Source organism: Equus asinus, chromosome 15 (assembly GCF_041296235.1).
Source record: "Equus asinus isolate D_3611 breed Donkey chromosome 15, EquAss-T2T_v2, whole genome shotgun sequence".
Taxonomy (NCBI): domain Eukaryota; kingdom Metazoa; phylum Chordata; class Mammalia; order Perissodactyla; family Equidae; genus Equus; species Equus asinus.
In genome coordinates, this window is record NC_091804.1 from 42,614,109 (window position 1) to 42,633,185 (window position 19,077).

The window sequence follows — 19,077 nt, forward strand, 5'->3', positions numbered from 1 at the left end:
CAGTGTGAAGGGGGTGGAGGGTGGAGATAGAAGTAAATGGACTGGAAAAATACTTAAGCACCAAAAAATGGAAAATTATTTTGCCATCCAAATGATCATCTTTCTTCAAAGTTCGATAGGAACTCCAGATTTTTGTAAGGGTAGATTTCGAGAAATAGGGCCTGTAAAATGGCCACGTGAGAAAATTTTCTAGTGAGACAAAGTCTGAATTTTTAAATTTTATTGTAGCAAATGCAATAAGAGGAAACATCTCGAATTTTTTTAAACTTTTATTCTTACTTTCAGAGAATTCAAAGAAGACACACAGATGAAATCTGACAACACAGGTGGATTTATAATCCTACATGTAATTCCACAGCAGGGAGAAAGCATATACTTATTCTAGTTATATGTACATACTTATTAAAATATGAAGATATGAATGTATACTTCTGAAATAGTCTAAAAATATAAACTAAAAAGAAATCTTTATCAAATATACAGAGATCCACCGTCTGCTTTTAGGAAACGTAGTAGTAAAAATATGTGAAAATAAACCATATGTAAACACAATTTTTTAGAAAGTTTTATAAGTATTGCATAAATGTCTATACATTTTCCATTTATAAAATCATATTTTCCCCAAGAAGTTCAAATCACATAAGTGTTATATGGTGAATCTATAATGTATGCACATTTTACTACTGTCCCATTTTATACATGGGAAAATTGAGGCAGGGGAAGTCCCTTTCTTAAGATCACACTGAACATTTTTAAGCTGTGACTGAACTTTACCACAGATCCTGAATCAAATACCATATATGTTTTTAAGTCTGAGTTAAGCAAACTGCCATCAGAACATACACACACACAATTTGAAACCTGTTGATCTGCTCCTTAATGCCACAGAGGAACTACATTAACTAAATAAAAGATTTCAGGGTCCTTTAACAAAATGATGTCACAGTCAATCATCAAGATATTCTTAGATAAGAGGTTTTGACTTCATTCAAGTACTTCTTAAAATAGAGATATTTTCTAATTTCCTGATGTTTTCATTTCAACACAGGAAAAACACAGTTTCCTGGGGGCCTGCTAACTTTAACCAACATTTAACTTTGATTACATTATTAGCAAGTATTTTCCCAAATACTACATTAAATGGAGTTACAATAAATGGATTGTCCATAATACCCTGAGCTCCAGAAAATTGAGCTGTAGCAGCCCTTCCATTGTGAAATGTACACTTAATCCTGAGAAGAGTCAAGCAGTGAATTTGGTAGGGCAGGAACAGAAACATTCAGTGACTTTTACCAGACTAACTGACAAGCGCTCAGCGTCCCTGTCATGTCATGGAAGATGCAAGAGAAAAGAGGATCATGGACAATTCTATATAAGTCTGGGTGGTGCTGACATTGGTTAAGCGTAAGCCAGCAGTATATACCCTGAGAGCGCCTCGGATTCTGCTTGGAATCCACTTCCCTGAGTCAGATACAACCTTAATAAATACCATCATCTATATGGACAGTACAGCTTCTGGAACAATTGTACAGAAGACAGAGTATAGACACCTGTGTCTAAATGTTCTTATGTGCTGCTTCGTGCTCTGGCTTTTGAGGTTTGCCTTCCAGGAATGTAGAAGTCATAAGCACCATTCTTCCAGGAGAATAAAAATTGCTGTTTTTGGTCTTCGTAAAAAAAAAAAAAAAATTCTGGAAAATAAAGTATATCCCAATTACATATCAAAGAAATGTAACTAAATAAGAGGAATTATTAGCAAAAAATAAACGCTAAAACCAAAAGTGCCACAGGCTCTTGCCCAAGGTGTGGTCCACTGTGATAAACGTGGTGCTGTCCTCGCTGATGCCTGGGAGTTTCTAAATTAACCTAGATTTCCGTCGTTATGCTACTCGATTCAGCTCTGTTGGATGCTCAGAATCTGACAATTGCCTAGTGGTACCAGATGCTTATAGAGGAGTTCATTTGGGCCTTATTCAGAAATTTCATCTATAACTGCGTATTTCCCAAAATAATCTATCCATCAGCAAATACCCCGTAACTTGCAGTCAGCAAACAGCAACTAGTTCCAGGCAAAGTCTAGGAGCTGCTGTTCACAGGGCAGAGTCATTGAGACCGGGTGTGAATATTGACAGGCAATTCTGTAAAGCCGTATGTCGGAAATGTCCTATTTCCACAGAAGATGATATTAAAGGTTTCCCAGGTTAACTTATCACTTTAATAGTTAAAAATTCATTTTATTGTGTAGTTGGGGAAAATAACAACATTGACAAGCATAGCATTTCACCCAGGAAATTATTGCTTGGGAATAAGGCTAAAGTATACTATTACAGCTGTGTTCATTTGAAGAAAATAATGAAGTAGTAATTAAATAGTAGTCGGTATATGGATATGACAAAAGTTGTGAAGATGGTATGAGAACACCTATATTGTCAGAAAAGGTAGAAAATGGTATACTGCAGAAGAAAGTATTACACTATATTTAATATAGGCTGGTAAATGTATACCCTTATATGCCAGGAGTATGTAAACCAAGGCCCTGTGGTCAAATAAGGCCTACCACCTGTTTTTATAAATACAGTTTTTTGGGAACATAGTGTTGGTAGACAAATAATGGCCCTCAAAAAATGCCTATGCTCCAATCCCCAGAACCTGTGTATATGTTACTTTGCATGGCAAAAGGAACTTTGCAGGTGTGATGAAGGTTATGGACCTCGAGGTGGGGAGATTATCCCAAATAGTGTCCTGTCAGAGAGATTCGACAGAAGGAGGAGGAGAGAGTCAAAGCATGGAGAGGGACTCAATTCCCTCCGGCTGACTTTGAAGGTGGAGGAAGAGGTCATGGGTCAAGGAATGTGGGTGGCCTCTAGAAGCTGAGAATAGCCCTCAGCTGACGGCAGGAAAATGGGGACCTCAGTCCTACAACCACAGGAAACTAAATTCTGCAACAACACAAACTGGCCAAGGAATGGATTCTTCCCTAGACCTCTAGAAAGGAACGCAGCCCTGCTGACACCTGGTTTCAGCCTAGTAAGAGCTGTGTCAGATTTCTGACCTACATAAGGTAATAAATGTGTGCTATATAATGCAAGTTTTAGTAATTTGTTACGGCAGCACTGGAAGACTAATACAACGGTCACACGTATTCATCGACAAACTGTTTGAGGCTGCTTTCAAGCTGCAAGGCAGATTTAAGTGGAAGTGAGAGACGCTTACTGCCAGCAAAGCCTGAAATATTTGCCAACTGGCCCTTTACAGAAAAAGCTTGTCCTCCCCCGATATTCACATGCAAAAACTCTAACAGCAGCTTGCATTACTGAGCAGCTGGTTGATGACAGACTCTGGGCTAAGTATTTAGTCACCCCTTGAATCAGTGGCGAGCAGGGATTCAAACCCGAGTCTGGCTGACTTCCGAGCTTGGCTCACCCCTTGGTCATCCACAGCTCCCTAGATGCTCACCTGAGCCTCTTATCGCTGGCAGAAAGCGATGGGGAGCTCCCGGCTGGGCACCAGGATGCCCAGGTGCAGCATCTCCACAGGCTCATTGTCCGTGGCCACGATGTCATATTTGCGGACGATCTGGAACACACGTGCACAAAAAAGCAGGATTACCCCTCCTGTCCCGCCCTGTGGAATAACGCAGAACACAAGTGCAGAAATCCAGACAGGGTTTTACCCAGCAGACAGCCAAGTGGAGCTGGAGCTCAGCTAATCGGCGGCCAATGCACATTCTTTTCCCGATGCCAAAAGGAAGATGCGCAAAAGCATTAATCTTTTTCTTCTCTTGAAGCCACCGTTCAGGCCTAAACTCACTTGAATTTTCAAAATTTTCTTCATTGGATCCCAACACCTGGGTATTTAGCATCAGCACTGTCTAAAGACACAGAAGAACACAAGGCATTTAAGTTAAACAGAAGAAAATGCTGGAATAGCAAAATTCACAAAAGTGATCACCTTCTAAACGTAAAAGTAACCCCAAAATTTGTAATAATGACGGTTGCCAAATGTACTAAGTGCCTGAAATGTGCCAGGTAACAAATAGGTAAAGAACTTACAAATTTTATATTGCTTTCTCATAACAACCCCACGTGGTAGATTCTATTATGACCCCATTTTACAGACGAGAAAGCTGAGGCTCACGGAGGTGATGTAAGTCACTCCAGGCTCTGCGTGAATCCAGGTCTCTCTGTCTCCAGCCATGACTCCCAATACTATGCTGTGCAACTATGTCCTAGAATCTACATATTTCCAAAGTGAATGCTCTCCCAGTAAAAAATTTTAGGGAGATCTGATGAATATTTGGAAAGTATATCTTTCAAAGCTCTGCAAGGTACAGACTGTACAAATTCTACTTACTCCTTTGGGTAAAGCATATTCACCCAAGACTATCGCCTTGTCAAGGGTCCGAGTTGTAAATGGCACGCTCGGGGTAAGCCTGAAAAAAACAAGATCAAAGATGTCCACGTGGCCACAGACCAAGTCCTGGCTCCAAGGTGGATGGGAATGCAGATTCTGGTTAAACAAATAGTGCTGCCTAACTTCATCCTCAAAAAGAGAACAGGATCCCAACTCCTCATAAAGAAGTTCTGTCTCTTTCTGCTCAATATTTACACCTCCTGTTTGGATTCCTGTCGTCTTGTGTTGGTTAAACCCCCAGCACAAGCCTGCTGAGCTGCTGTTAACACTGGTTTTCCCTGTTTCAATCCAGACTTCAACTGTGTACGTTTTCATGCTGCACCTTAAGCTGGATGTTTGCTCTAGGTTTCTCCTATCCACCCTTCATGAAGTTAAAGCTATTTCCTTCTCATCCTAAGGGGCTGTGAGTTTTTGTTTTCCAGAAACGGTGTAAAAAGAATTTAAAAAGAACATTTTATCCCAGAGGCTCAAAAACAAAGATGTCTCTATGTCTTATCATATAATAATATGGTTCCCTAGCTGAGCTTTCATCTCAGAGCCTTCAATCATGCCTCCAATCTTAATTAGTGCCCACAGCACTCATTAGAGTTTTATTATTACTGATTTAAAGGGGAAGGCACTGACTTTCCAAGATTTAATAGAAGTTGCCCAAATGATTTAGGAAATGAGTAATAGAAAAGGAATATGGTCCTAAGGCTCTTTTTTTGCAGTTTGATAACTGTTTATGAATCCACTGTGGGAGCTGTTTATGGGGGAGGGGCCCCTTCTTATGTACTTAAGAGAGGAGCTTTCCAACATATTTATATTGGCTTGGGCCTGAGTGCTCACCTCATAGATTCTTTCAGACAGGCTTTTAAATATGGCATATTCCTCAAATCCTCGGCCCGTGGTATCTGATTTTCAGGCAGCACACTCTGAATCTCCTTTAGAAGCTTTTGTTGCACATGGGGATTGCGGGATAAATTGTAGAGAAGCCACATTAAGCTGTTTGCTGTCTGAAAGCCAAATGGACACAAACTTGAGTTTCTGCAATAAACTGCCTTACAACCAGTATGAGCTGAACAAAAGGTGACGCCAACCACCTTGCTCTGCAAATATGTTAGTGATGCTTTTCCATGTGTCCTTATTTGCTGTGCCTTACACAAGTACAATATATGAAAAGTCAGATTTCTTTTACAAAACATCAATGAAGGATAGCTTACTTACTGAGGGAGTCAAAATAGAATCCTTTAAATAATCAGCTGTATTAGGGTTTTAATATAAACTCAAAATATAGTTTGATATAAAAATTGAGGACAAAGGAGTGCACATAAAACTAGTGAATGAAAACAAGACGGCTGGATTGTAGCCATGTCAATTTCCCAGTTATGCTAATGAGTTATTGTTATACAAGATGTTAACATGGGGGAAACTGGGTGAAAGATACAAAGGACCCCTCTCGATTTTTTCTTAGAACTGCATGCAAATCTCTAATTATCTTAAAATAAAAAAAGTTTAATTAAAGAATTGTTTAAAGGAAAAAAACTGCTATAAAAATTAAGTGGAGAGACAGGGATGGAGATCCTACGAGTATTGCTAATAAGAGTTTGCTTTTTTGTTAATTTTACAGTGCAAATGCACAAGAAACTGCATGTCTGGAATTTAAAAGAAAGCCTTTTTTTGCCACACCCTAAAACATTACCGCAAAAATATAAAGGCATTGTCTATACCCAGGGTTTCAGCCACATGCAAAGAGCCCTCAAAGGAGGGTGCCAACCCGAAAATAAGAAATTCTAGCTTCAGGTTGAATATTTCAAGGAAGCAGCCACAGTTTCTGACAAAGGCTCATTGCCTTTTAAGTGGCATCTTTTATTTCCTTTCCAAAGGCAATGAGAAGAGAAAAAAATATTGGCAGAAACAGCCAGGGTAGCTTTTAGCTTCATAATCTTCACCACTGGTAGTCATATGTATTTGTTTTTTAGGCCTTTTTTTAGCTAATTTAAGCCAAATATTCCTGTAAAAATGGTCGTTGTGTCCTCCCTCTGCAGACATGAAGACGCTTTTGCTAAGTGCCAGGTCCCACTCATGTAAACGAGCAGAGTGCAAGACGCTTTGGAGCCAACGGTATCTATTATTTTTGGAAGAAGATGCTTTGAGGCAGGCTTCCTCATGTCAGAGGCCGGCAGGCTCAGCTGCAAATACACTGTAGCCGGCAGTATTACGAGTCCAATTTACAAAACAGGAAGAGGGCGCGGCCACCAAACTAGATACACTTTCAAATTTCTCTGATTTTCCAAATGTGACTTCCCAGGACTAAAAAAGAAACATTTAACCATATCAGTGGGTCCCTTACCGCAAATGCCAAATAGAGTTCCCGAAAGGCAGATAACTGCAGCTTTCACCAAAGCCCTGTAAGACAGCCCAGGCCTGTGAGTATAATGGCAACGGCTGAATCCAGGCAAGCGGCCTGAGAAAACTCACTGATGCAAACTATCCCAGCTCTACCTCCATGGAGGAGACTGCTGGCCTTCTTGCTTCCACTCTCCCTCTGCTAGGTGCATTCTCCACCCAGCAGCCAGAGCCCACTTTACAAAACATGAATTTGATCAGGCTACTCCTTTGCTTAAAACCCTCCCAGAGCTTTCCATCACTGGTGTAATGATATCCCAATGCCTCGCTAAGACTCCTGGTTAACATGGCGCCTTGACTTCTCCAATGTCAACTTGACCACATTTTCTAGGTCTCCAGCTCCATCCCTCTTCCTGCCCCAGGGCCTTTGCACCTGCTGTTTCCTCTCTATGGAGTGCTCTTCCACCAGATCATCCCTTCTCATTCCAGAGTCAGCTCCAGTATCACTTCTTCAGCAAGGGAACCCCACCCCGCCATCTCCATCTCTGTTACAAGACCCTGATGGTTTCCTCTATGTTCCGCACCACTATCTGGAATGATCATATTTACTTGTTTGTTTACATGTCTATTGTCTGTCTTCTCCATTAGCATTTAAGTTCCATGAAGGTGAGGACCTTTGTCTCTGGCTCATGGTGGTCTCTCAAGCACCTGGAACAGTGCCTGGCACAGAGTAGGCACTCAAGAGTTCCTGAATTTTTTCATTTATTGAACAAGTGTTTACTAAGCAGCTACTATAGGCCAAGTGCTATTCCACATCCTGGAAACACAGCAGGGGAGAAACCAAGTCATCACCCTCCTGGAGCGCGCATTCCAGTGGGGGAAGAAAAGAATGGGTGAAGCTTTCCTTTGATCCTCCAAGGATCAGTGAGTCAACACTCAGGATAAGTGAGTCGATAGGAAGGTGAGCTGGAATGAATTTCCTCTGTCGACGGCCTTCTGGGGCATGAGGAGAAACTACAACCTTGCTATTCCCCATGATACAGAAAACCCTACTTTTTCTTCAGGCTACAGAAACACTACAGAAAGGAGAAAACAAGGAAAAGAAATGAACTAGGAACATTCTTCTCAGAGACTACAGGTGTATGAGATGTTGCGCCTGTCAGGGATATTAACATGCACCTGTCCCACGACAGCTCGAAGAAGGAATCAAAGACAACTAAACCACCTGGATGCTTGTCAGAAGTGGTGTTTGGAGTCTGGCTGCACTGAGTATTTACTGGGAGTATCAGCCACATCAGGGACAGAATTTTGATATTTAAAATGAGCTGTTTCACTTAAATTGAAACCAACTTTTCCCAAACTCACTATATTTACAATTTTAAGCAGAAAAAAATATTACTGGACTGGCAGAGAGTATCCCAATATTTTTATGATAAATGATAGACGAAGTTTAGGGGTAACGTGCAACCATCTAAAATATAACCAAATTTTAGAAACCTCGATTATGTGGCTATGGGGTGGAATCTTACTGCTTCTGAATTCGCATGGCGGTGCGCACATCTGTCATGGCACTGGGATCCTGCTCTGGATTTTCGTCACCAGAGGACATGAATCCTTCCACCATATGTCTAAGTACAAAGCCTGTGCATTGGGCCTCACTCAACATCCAGGAGGAGACTTTTTATTTTGCTAAGTTAGGGTTCAGTTAATCACCGTGGAACGAGTGAGCTGAATGACAAGTTAAAATTCATCACGAAAAAGATTTTACAGACTGTTTATTTAGCAAACTAAAATCAGGCCCACTCTTACCGTCTCTACTGCAGCCAGCTGGAGCTCTGTGACAGCAGCGTACAACTCTTTCTTTGAAAGCTGATTGTGGTGATAAATATCACAAAGGAAATCCACGCTGGGCTGCTCCGAATATTTTTCTAATCGGTTGTTGACACAAGATTTGACTATTGGAGCAGAGAAAAGGGAGAGGAAGTTAGCTGAAAACTAGGATGAGGAAAAGAACGAAAAGGAACCTCAGATCAAATCCTCCTTGCAACATCTAAAGGGGCTTTTCAGGGACACTGACAATTTGTTAGACAAGCTCAGATTGCCTTGCTGTTAAGTTGGCAAGGGTTGATCAATGTCCACACGAGTAGGGCTTCTCAAACCTTAATGTGCACAAGAACCACCTGGGCATCTTCTTAAAATGCAGATTCTGAATCAGGGGTCTGGGGTGAGCCTGGAAACCTGCATTTCTAACCAGCTCCCAGGGGTGCTGATGCTGCTGGTCTGCCGGTCACATTTTGAGTAGTCAGAGCTGGGAGCTTAGAAGAGAGCATCGTGAGACAGAGGTGGGACGTGGGACTGCCCTCGGAATCAGAACTTGGACCCAGATCCAGGGGTCTGGCTCATATGGTCACTAATACAGGCAAAGTGGGATTTGGCTCCCAAATCTTGGCAGTAGAGGAGGGGAGAATCCCCTCCCCTAAGTTATTAAACATACACACACACACACACACACACACGTGCAGTGCCCATGCGTGTTGACAATAATGGTAAAAATTTCTAACGTTTGTAAAGTACCTTCTGGGCATGTGTCTCCCTCACTTTAATCCTTTATATAAACCACCACCAGAAAAATAATAATGGTGATGATGGCAATAATAACAGCGATGACAATAAATGCTACAGCGGTTGGAGTCTGTCTGAGCTTTGGGAGCCCTTCTGCCCAGCTTCAAGCCATGGCTTTGCCATCAGCGAGCATGTTATCTTGAGAAAGTTACTTCTTTGTGCCTCAGTTCTGTCACTCGGGGCAAATAGACGGATCTACCTTACAGGGTTTTTGTGAGGATTAAATGACTGTGTGCGCGTGTGTGCATACTGATAGAACAACACCTAGCACCAACTATTCCCTCCATAACGTAGCAGAAATAGCTCTGATCCATTGAGATATTGTGATATGCCAGGATTTTACGTTATCTATATTAGACCTAGAAATAGTTGCATCCAGGTAGGTATTATCATTATGATTATTAGCCCATTTTGGAGGCAAGACAACTGAGGATGAAAAGGAGATAGCACATTTGGCCAACCCACCACACCAATGGCAGAGCTTGAACCCAGGTATCTCTGATTCCAAAGGCCTGGCTTTTAACCACTCCTCGTTCCCAAAGAAGACCACAGAGAGCTGCCTCCTGCCTTTCCCTTAGAATTCATCTACACCAGGCGATCCCCAGACCCAGGTCTTTGCAAAGCCTAAAGAATCGGTAGGCACAACTCCACTGAAGGATCAAGGTGGTCAGGCCAAGAAGATCATTCCAGACCTTCCAGCAGCAGCTCCAGAGACAGGGCTGCCGGGCGTGTGTGGCCAGATTACCTGACTTGAAAATGGTGTCCCAGGCCTGCGTGTGGGCCTGCCAGACCCTGGTGTTGAGGGTCTTGTGCAGCTCGACTGGGGTGACCATCATCCTCCCGAACGTGCTCATCATCTGTGAGGAAGCAAACACCTTTTCACGCCCGCTTCTCCTCTCAAAGACAACTTTTGCTCTAAGAGGAGCATTCTTTTTTTTTTTTCCTTTTAGGAAGATTAGCCCTGAGCTAACATCTGCTGCCAATCCTTCTCTTTTTTCTGAGGAAGACTGGCCCTGAGCTAACATCCGTGCCCATCTTCCTCTACTTTATATGTGGGACACCTGCCATAGCATGGCTTGCCAACCGGTGCCATGCCCGCACCCGGGATCCGAACCGGCGAACCTTGGGCCTCTGAAGGGGAATGTGCGCTCTTAACTGCTGCGTCACCGGGCCGGCCCCCAAGAGGAGCATTCTAAACAACCACCCCCAAACCGGGCTCCCCCAAGGGCTGGATTCAAAGGAGGCCCCAGGCCTCTCTGCACCAGTCCTGGAAGCTGTACCACCCCACCCCAGGGACAGATTGAAATTCATCTTTGGGATGATTTTCCACTAGATGTGTTCAAGAAAAATTTTCATCTTACCACCTAAACATAAAAATAAAAAAGAAGGAAAACTATGATTTTCATATTTACTTCAATTTCCAATCATCTGCGAACTTCAGCCATTCCTAAACCGTTTTCACAGTGTCTACCATATCCGTGTAAGACCTAAACTAAAAGTTAAAATCTGAACATTTTCAGACTCTTTCTTAAATAGTACTTTTAATCAGCTGACCTTTAACTGAAATATCTACTTTAGCTTTGCCTAAACAATCGTTGAACGTGCTTTATTATATGTTCAGCCACGAACGTACATACATGAAAATACAGAACACACGTTAAAATGGACCCTAACGGCTGTAAGAGAGCAGGTGTGTGTGCCACTCCCGGGGAAACACTGTGAGGCACGTTTGTTCAGTTCTGTGAAAGATCAATAAGGAAAAGCGCCCGCCCCGAGTGGCTGCTTACTGTTTTGATGGCCGCGATGAAGTTCAGAGCGTCAGCCCCTGCGTTCTGCTGGAGGAGCCCGAATCTCTTCTCATACAGCACCAGGCAGATGCCTGTTATTTAAAACAGTCAACACCGTTACACAATCACAGTCATGCTGGAGTGTGTGATTAGCTGGCTACGGAAGGCTCGATTCTGTCTCTTGTAGAAGTGAGGCCTTGTCTAAGAACGCAGAGGAAAGGCAAAGAGTCTGGGAGAAAGGGGCGTGATCACTTTCTTCTCTTTCTAGAAATTATCTGCGGGTGTAATGACCCGCCCCCTGCAGAACCTCCAGGTCAGAAGTGCACTGTGCCCATGTAGCTGGTTTTATACATGCATGAACCTCTCCTGGAATATCTTGCTTTTGCCATGGTTTATCCCTGATATCACGTGTGGCAGACATTGTTAACAGCCTACTCAATACTCCTTTCCCACTTCTTCCCTAACAGAGCCCCGATTTTATTTAGGCTGTCAGTGTTTCAGTCCTCAGGCAATAAAGTAGGAATGATGGAAGACTCTGATGACAGTTCTGTTCCCTGAATTCCCAGGCTTCCTGTAGCAGCCAGAGCAGCCACATGACCCAGGTCTGGCCACTAAGACCTAGGGAAATACTCATTTGCTTTTTTTTTTTTTTGTGAGGAAGATTGTTGCTGAGCTGTGCCAATCTTCCTTTATTTTTATATGTGGGATGCTGCCTCAGCATGGCTTGATGAGTGGTGTGTAGGTCTGTGCCCAGGATCCGAACCCATGAACCCTGGGCTCCTGAAGCCTAGCACACAAACTTAACCACCAGGCCACCGAGCTGGCCCTCATTTTCTTTCTTAATAAAGGGGGACAAGTATAGTTGGCTTAGCTCTTCCCTCTTTCCTTCTTGTTTTTGCCTAGAATGCAGAGGTGAGGCCAGGAGGAGTGTAGCCATTTTGCACAAGCCAACAAGCTAAGTATGGATGAGTAAAAGAAAGCATGAGCTTGAGTCCCTGATGACAACATTGAGTGCCAGCTGGCGACTGCCTTCCTTCAGACTTCTCATAATGCTGGACAATAACTTTTAAACTACCCTAGTCAGGTTTTCTTCGATTTGCAACTCAATGCATTCAATACTCCTTAATTTGGGTATTACCAGCAGAAAATTTCCAAATCATACACTTCTTTTCTCTTCTGTAATCACTCCCTCTCTTTACTCCTCTTTCCCTTAACACCTTCTGTGGATTTCTTATTTGCATGGAGCTTTCTAACATGCTAAGATGACTGCCCAAAACTTTAAAGTGAGGCTGATGTCATGAGGAAGACAGTCGCGACAAAGTCTCCATCTTGGGGTACCCTCTCCAATCCCTCACACCAGCAGCCAGAGCAATCCTTCCAGCAAATCAGACCACGACACTCTCCTGCTAAAAGCACTCTACTATCACTCCCAGCTACTCCCAGGCTCAAAGCCAAACATCGATTGCTGGTGTATGGATTTCCCCATCCTCCGCCCTCGCCAGGCCCTTCCCTTGCAGGACGTGCTGCCATCATTCTGAGCTCCTCTACTGTGCCTGCAACAGAACACTCTCTGTTCCTTCTGCCTGGAACATTCCTCCTTAACTCACTTTCACCTGGCCAACTCCTACCCATCCACCAGGCCTTAGCTCAGACGGCACCACCTCCATGAAGCATTCCCTGACCAAGCTCAGCTGAGGCAGCCCTCTCAGACTCTCCCACAACCTTCCGCCTCAGTTAGGTGCTCACTCACTAGACCGAAACTGTCCGCTCCCTTGCCTGCACCCCCACTGGGCAGCAGGCCCATCCAGGTGGGGCTCTGCTTTTATTCCCAGAGGGATCCATGGAGACTGTGATCATGCCTCCTTCTGTTAGGACCCCTCCGTGGTGCCCCATCTGACTCAGACTAGAAGTTCTTGCCAGGACCTACATGCCCTGACTTGATCTTTCTCAGCTCCTCCTTCCCTCCCCTACGATCCATTCATACTAACATCCTCAGAGTTCCTCAAAGGCATGGGGAATGCTTCCACCTCAGGGCATTTGAACATCCCAGCTCCTCGGGAACAATCTACCCACAGATACCCTTGTGGCTTACTCCTTCTCTTCCTTTAGGTCTTGTCTCAAACGTCTCCTGACCAAAGCAGACTTGCCTCATCTAGGCACCTAGGTTCTTAACTCCCCTACCCCTTGGCAGAGTATATATTAAAATGCATTTACTTGTTGATTGTCACCCCTGCTAGAATCTAAGCTCCATGTGAGCAGGGATGTTGACTGTCTTGTTTGCTGCCTGTCCCTAGTACCAAGCATGGTGTCTGGCACATAGCAGGTGTTTAATGAATGTTTGTTGAATGACTAAATAAACAACCCATAGTGAGAAGCATAACTTAAGTGCCTGAAAGGCTGCCATGGCCTTTTCTGGACCGTTAGTATATGATCACAGAAAAGCTGTCCATAGAGCCACATTTTATCTGCAAAATCACTTGCAAAATCAAATGAACAAGACTGTGAAGACAACTTACTTTCAAATGACCATTTGTTCAGTTCGCTGTACAAGTCTTCAATGTGGCCTCTTTCATCACACAGTTCATCTATTCTACCCACAAAATCAGCTAAGACCTTAAAAGAAAGAAATCACAAGAGATGCATTTGAGTCATTGAAGAAAAACAAAAGTTTAGAGCTAGTACGCTAACTGCAGGCTTGCTACCCTGTGCATTCATTGCCCATGACGTTATTCACGCCGAGGCAACACTCATTATGCGCTCTCCCTGGGTGCTCACCTTTCATCCTAACAACCTTATCCTGGGTTATTTCCTGAGCTTTTCCTGCAGCTACCTCGAAGCTTAAGTTTCAGCTTTTGATCTAAATTTAAAGAAAAAGAAAACATTTCTTCTAAACAGAATGGGGACTAAACCACGAAGGAGGCATCAGGTAAGTGTCCCTGACAGCACAACATCTCAAGGATGCTGCTGCTGTAACCATCCCGAGGCTGGTCCCTTCCACACGTGAGCAAACTCACATCTCCTCACTGGCTGGAATTGTGTTAAGCATGTTGAACTTGGAGCCAAGAAATCTGCAAATTCTGGATGCAGCTCATTCACTAAATGGCTCCGTGACCTTGGGCAAGTCATGGAAGGCTTCTAGATGCCAGCTTCCAAAATCAGGGTTTTAGATAACTAATGCTTCGCATTTAACAAGGCTTGTATTGAACCGAGCACTGCATGGAATGTGTTCTCTGAGCTGCTCCTCACCACTCCCTCACAAGCCGAGCCGGGAAGTCCCGTCGTCCCTCCCAGCTCCTGGGTAACAAATGAGAAGACTGAGGCTCAGAGGGAGGCTGAGGCACGCCCCCTTGGACACACAGCTGCAAAGTGGCCCTATGGGGCTTGAAAGAAGGTAAATGTGACTACAAAGCCCACAGATGTAACCAAGGGGCATGGTTAGTTTGCCTACACAGGGCACTAAAAAGTTCCCTAATTTGTTACCATAAAAAAATCCAGAGATTTCACAGGAACATACGAATTTTCCACTACTCATCAAAAAATAATAATAATTACAAGATCTGACGACACTGGGATCCCGTGAGCAGTCATTGCTGGAGGTGGGGCAGCTGTCCCCTCTACGGGCACGCACTGTTCTGTTTGCCAAGATCCCTACTGGGCCTGCCTTACACGTTTATATTAGCTCCCTGGCCCCCGGAAGCTTCTGAGTTTGTGATCTGTTACCTATACGATCCCATATGGGTCCAGTTCAAAATAAACACCCAGAGTGAACAGGAGTGAAAAGAGGTTGCTATACGCTTGACTCTCTCCTCCTTTGGCCCCCCATTGGCTAAAGAGAATGTCTGAATACCTTAGCACGGCACAAAAAACATTGTCAAGATCTGCCTTCTGTCCAGCATCATTTCAGAGAAAGCCTCACTTCACCTGCACTGAATGGACCGTTCTCTGAACACACCATGCCATCTCATGCCCCCAGATTTTCAGCAGGCTATTCTCTCTGCCTGAATGCCTTTCTCCACCTTCTCCGGCCTATAGACTCCTACTTATCCTGCAAACCCCAGCTCATATGTCACTTCCTAGGAATTTTGTAAGTACTATCTCATTTAATCTTCACAGCAAACCTGTGGAGTGGGAATTGTTATAGATTGGGAATTTGAGTCTTAGGGAAGTTAAATGGTATAGTCAAGTTACATAGCTAAGGGCTGGAGAGCTGAGGTTCAGATCTGGACTGCGGAATGCCAAAGCCATGCCCATAACTGCTCCCTCGTTGTGATATTACTTAAAAAGAGAGTGGAGGAGGAGGAGTGAGGGTTTAGGGGGAGAAACATGAGGAGAGGAATGAGGAGAAAGGGAAGCCCCCTGAATCATCCAAATTGCCTGTTCTTCCCTCTGTACTTTGTCGCTGTGACTTGAGCCCCATAAACGTCCCTTCCTGCCTCCGGAGCCCCAGCCCACAAACCTCATTGATTTTGTTGTCCAGCTTCATTATTTCCACCGGTTTCATCAGTTTCTTTTGAAAGGCGCTCCGAACCCTCTGCCAATCTTCTCCCTCCCTGGGCGAAAAACAGAACTATATTCAGATAAAACTGAAAAGAAAGAAGGGGAAAGCAGATATACCTCCAGCTCTGTAACTGTGTGAACTATATAAGCAAATGAACGCTGATAATCGTGCCCAGAAATATCCAGAGAATATGAGCATTGGAATATTTGGACTGGTTTGACAATAGGATGAAAAAGCGCATTTTCTCCCAGCCAAAGATTGCACCAGAAAGGGGAAGCCAGATGATTTGGGCTCAGGGCGTTTGAGGTGCCCTTGCTGGGGCTGGGCTGGGAGGTCAGCAGTCTCAAGTCCCTGCGGTGACCTTGGGCATGTGAACAAGCTCCCCTCACCAACCCAAATCTGTTTGAGGAAAAATCTTGTCACATTCACAAAACACCTCAAATGCCGAATTCTGCCATTGCCTTTGAACAACACACAGTCAGAGGTTCAGTGGCGTCGTAAAAGCCTGTTCTCATCACGCACCCTTTTCACGTGCCCCGCAGCAGACCACACAGCCTGAGACGCGCCACGCTTTTACTACGGCTTTTAATTTCAGTAACTATATCCTGAAAAATACAACTATGAGGCATTACATTGTGGGAGTAAAAAAAGTGCTAACTTGTTAAATGCTAACGATTAAAGCGCAGAGGACTCGCATCACCGTATAGCAATTGTCTGTCTAAAATGCAGGTTTGACACCCCTCCTCATTCCCCCTTTCCAAGCAGACCTGGGTCATAAGCCCCCACTCCCCTCCAGAAAGGAAGGTCACTGTCAAAACCCAAAGAAGGTCAGTTCTGGCGTTTGAGCTCCCAAGAGGGGGTTACACAGAATTCTAAGGGGTAATTTTGTTTGTATAAGACGTTTGCCCGGGACGCCGACTTCAGAACCTCATCTCGCCCAAGAGTCTGAACGCCCCAGTTTGCATAATGCTGTTTGCCGTTTCTTTGAGGACAGGCACGGCCCTGCTCAGGCGCCAGGGAGAAGGCAGGTGCTGGGTGCGCAGCATAGCTCTCCCTCGACCCACTCTAGTCCGTGCAGAAGCCCGCGACTGCGCCGGGGAGGGGCTTATCCTATTCGTCCTGCGTAGGAGCGGTCCAAGCCCAGGGAACCCCTTTCCAATTTCCAACCGCATCAGGCCCCGCCACCGGGCCCCATCCTGCCGCCTGGACTCACAGAATCAGCAGCCCGTAGCCCTCCTTGCGGTAGTCGCGATAGGCCTTCCAGGGTTTGATCTCCAGCCGCTGCGGGTGGGCGCTCTCGGTGCGGTACAGCGCTTCCAGCAGGCACGGCGAGCCCAGGTGCACCGAGTCGAAGGAGCCCAACTTCATGCGGAAAATCTTGCCGTACTTCTTGTGGTACTCCGCCTGCAGCGGGCCGGGCGTGTCGCGAAGTCAGGGCGCATCCCCTGCAGTCTCAGGAGCGTCTCTCCCTCCTCCTTCCTCCCGGGGGACCGCCGCTGCCGGGATACCCGAGCGCCCCGTGCGCCCCGGCTGCTTGCCTTGGGGAGGGTTTGGAGCGCAGGGAAAGGAGGGGAGAAGGAATTGGGGCGCGACGAGGCATTTACCAGCGTGTCGTGCTGTTTCTTGAGTCCTCCTTTCCAGAGAATCTCCAGCAGGCTGCCCAGCAGCGGCCACTTGGTGGGGCCGGGGAGGTCGGCCGCGTTCTGCGCCTCGCCGCGCTCCATCAGCGGGCAGAGGGGCACCTCACGTGGCTGAGCGGGCGCGCACGCCCTGGATGTCACGGCTCTGGGGGGCTGCCCGAGGCTGCGCAGCTGCTGTAGGAAGGCTGCAAGGGAGCGGCTCTTGCTAATGGGGGAGGTCATGACAGTGCAGGAGACCGGGCACTTGGGAATGCACGGGGACCGGCAAGGGCGAGGTTGCTAAAGAGGCGCCGGCGGGATTTGGGGGCTTGACGATTCTGGGAAAGAGAGGCAAAGAGGACCAGCAGGTGTGATGGAGGGTGCGGAGGAGGAACAGACAGCAGAAAGGACCTTGGCGAGGATGCTCAACGCTGCACCGGGAGGCAGGCTCAAGGTGCGGGTGTTCCCCGAGCGGTGGCCGCGGGGGCTGGAGGAGTGCAGCCGGGAGTTGAGTGGCTCTTGGAAGAGGAAAGAAAAGGATGTGGGTCTGCCTGCCGGTCTGCAAGTCTGACTTCCAGATCTGGAGCCACGAAGTGGAGGTGTCAAGGAGTAGAAGAGATGCTGCTGGCGCTGCGGTGTCCTCCTGTCCCTCTTCATGCTTCATGCTCCGGGGACCAAGTATTTATGGAGACAGGGCAGGCCTTGGGTGGCCAATGAGCGCGCCGAGTAGGGCGGAGTGGGCCCCAGCTGGCCTGGCCCGCAGGGACGCGGGGCCCGGGGGTTGGGGGCGGAGGTGGAAATAGGATGGAGTCAGCGAGGTGAGCGAGGGCGCCCGGGCCTCGGGTGACCGATGCGCTGTTCTCCGGGCGGGAGCGCTGCGGACTCCACCCCGGAGATAACCCCCCCGCAGGCACGCTGAGCAGGGAGTTCACCGGGTGCGCGCCCGGCGCGCCTCCCCGCCCTCCCCCGGCGGGCAGGAGCCGGTCCCGGCGGCCGCGTCTGCAGCCCTGCGCTTGCACAATCGCGCTGCTGGGCGGGCGAGGTCTCCGAGTGCGGCCCCGGGAAGGCAGCCGGCGCCTGGCGGGGGCCCCAGGAGCACGCGCGCCTCCCCGGAGCCAGGTTTTGCCAGCCTGGATGGAACTCTTTTTGGAGGAAAGTTCGCTTTCTGCACCTCCCAAGGTGGGGAAGTTTTGAGACTTCCTGAAATGCAAGCATTTCAGGTAATAGGGGATTTCACTTTCGGGTCTTAACTTGGGCAAGGAGGGCCCGGTGAGTTTGTAGAATTTCCTTCCTGGCTGCTCCATTTTTTGGTTGTTATGAAGATTTAACGAATTAATGCAGGTAAAGTGCCTACAACAGAGCCTTGTCCGCAGTCAGCAAGCACCATGAGCACGCGGAATGCGATCTAAAGGCGTGGCTGGCAGTGGCGGGGCCGGGCTACTTCTCCAGGTCCATCAGCCCCCTCCCTCTTTTTGGACACCGACGACTCTGCGCAAAGGATACGCACGTGCTGCTTCAAACCACCTGGCCCCGCCATCCCCACCCCTCTCCACAAAGTCCATCCTAAGCAAGCTCTAGGCGCGCGCCCGCGCGCGCACACACACACAATTTCTAGAGTCTTCGTAGCTGGCAAGAGTAGAACTTGTTTTACTAATTCAGGAAGAGATGTTGGAGATTTTTGTTGATTGTTTTAAAGTGGTTTTAAATACAAGAACTGCCACCAGCTAGGGAAGAGCTGAGAGAAATCGTGTTTCCTCGCCCTGCCTTCCAGTCACGTGACTGGATCTGTTTTGACCCTAGTGTTCGCAAA

General features: G+C 46.4%; 1 protein-coding gene across 1 annotated transcript; it reads right to left on the minus strand.

The window, feature by feature from the left end:
• Positions 1–263: 263 nt before the first annotated feature.
• Positions 264–18,179, minus strand: CYP24A1 (cytochrome P450 family 24 subfamily A member 1). The gene is made up of 12 exons (XM_014832194.3): positions 17,253–18,179; positions 16,862–17,052; positions 15,607–15,700; positions 13,667–13,763; positions 11,151–11,242; positions 10,109–10,220; positions 8,551–8,696; positions 5,242–5,408; positions 4,354–4,432; positions 3,674–3,871; positions 3,457–3,576; positions 264–1,691 (listed from the first exon to the last, which is right to left on the minus strand). Exons 1-11 carry the CDS (start codon positions 17,508–17,510, stop codon positions 3,466–3,468), a joined length of 1,545 nt encoding a protein of 514 aa, XP_014687680.2. The 5' UTR covers positions 17,511–18,179; the 3' UTR covers positions 264–1,691; positions 3,457–3,465.
• Positions 18,180–19,077: the final 898 nt, after the last annotated feature.

Coding starts and splice junctions, on each gene's coding strand:
- CYP24A1 (XM_014832194.3), bottom strand. CDS start 17,510: ATGACCTCCCCCATTAGCAAGAGCCGCTCCCTTGCAGCCTTCCTACAG. Junction 5,409..8,550: donor AGCTGGCTGCAGTAGAGACG/GTAAGAGTGGGC, acceptor TTTGGCTTTCAG/ACAGCAAACAGCTTAATGTG. Junction 3,577..3,673: donor TCCACTTGGCTGTCTGCTGG/GTAAAACCCTGT, acceptor CGTGTGTTCCAG/ATCGTCCGCAAATATGACAT.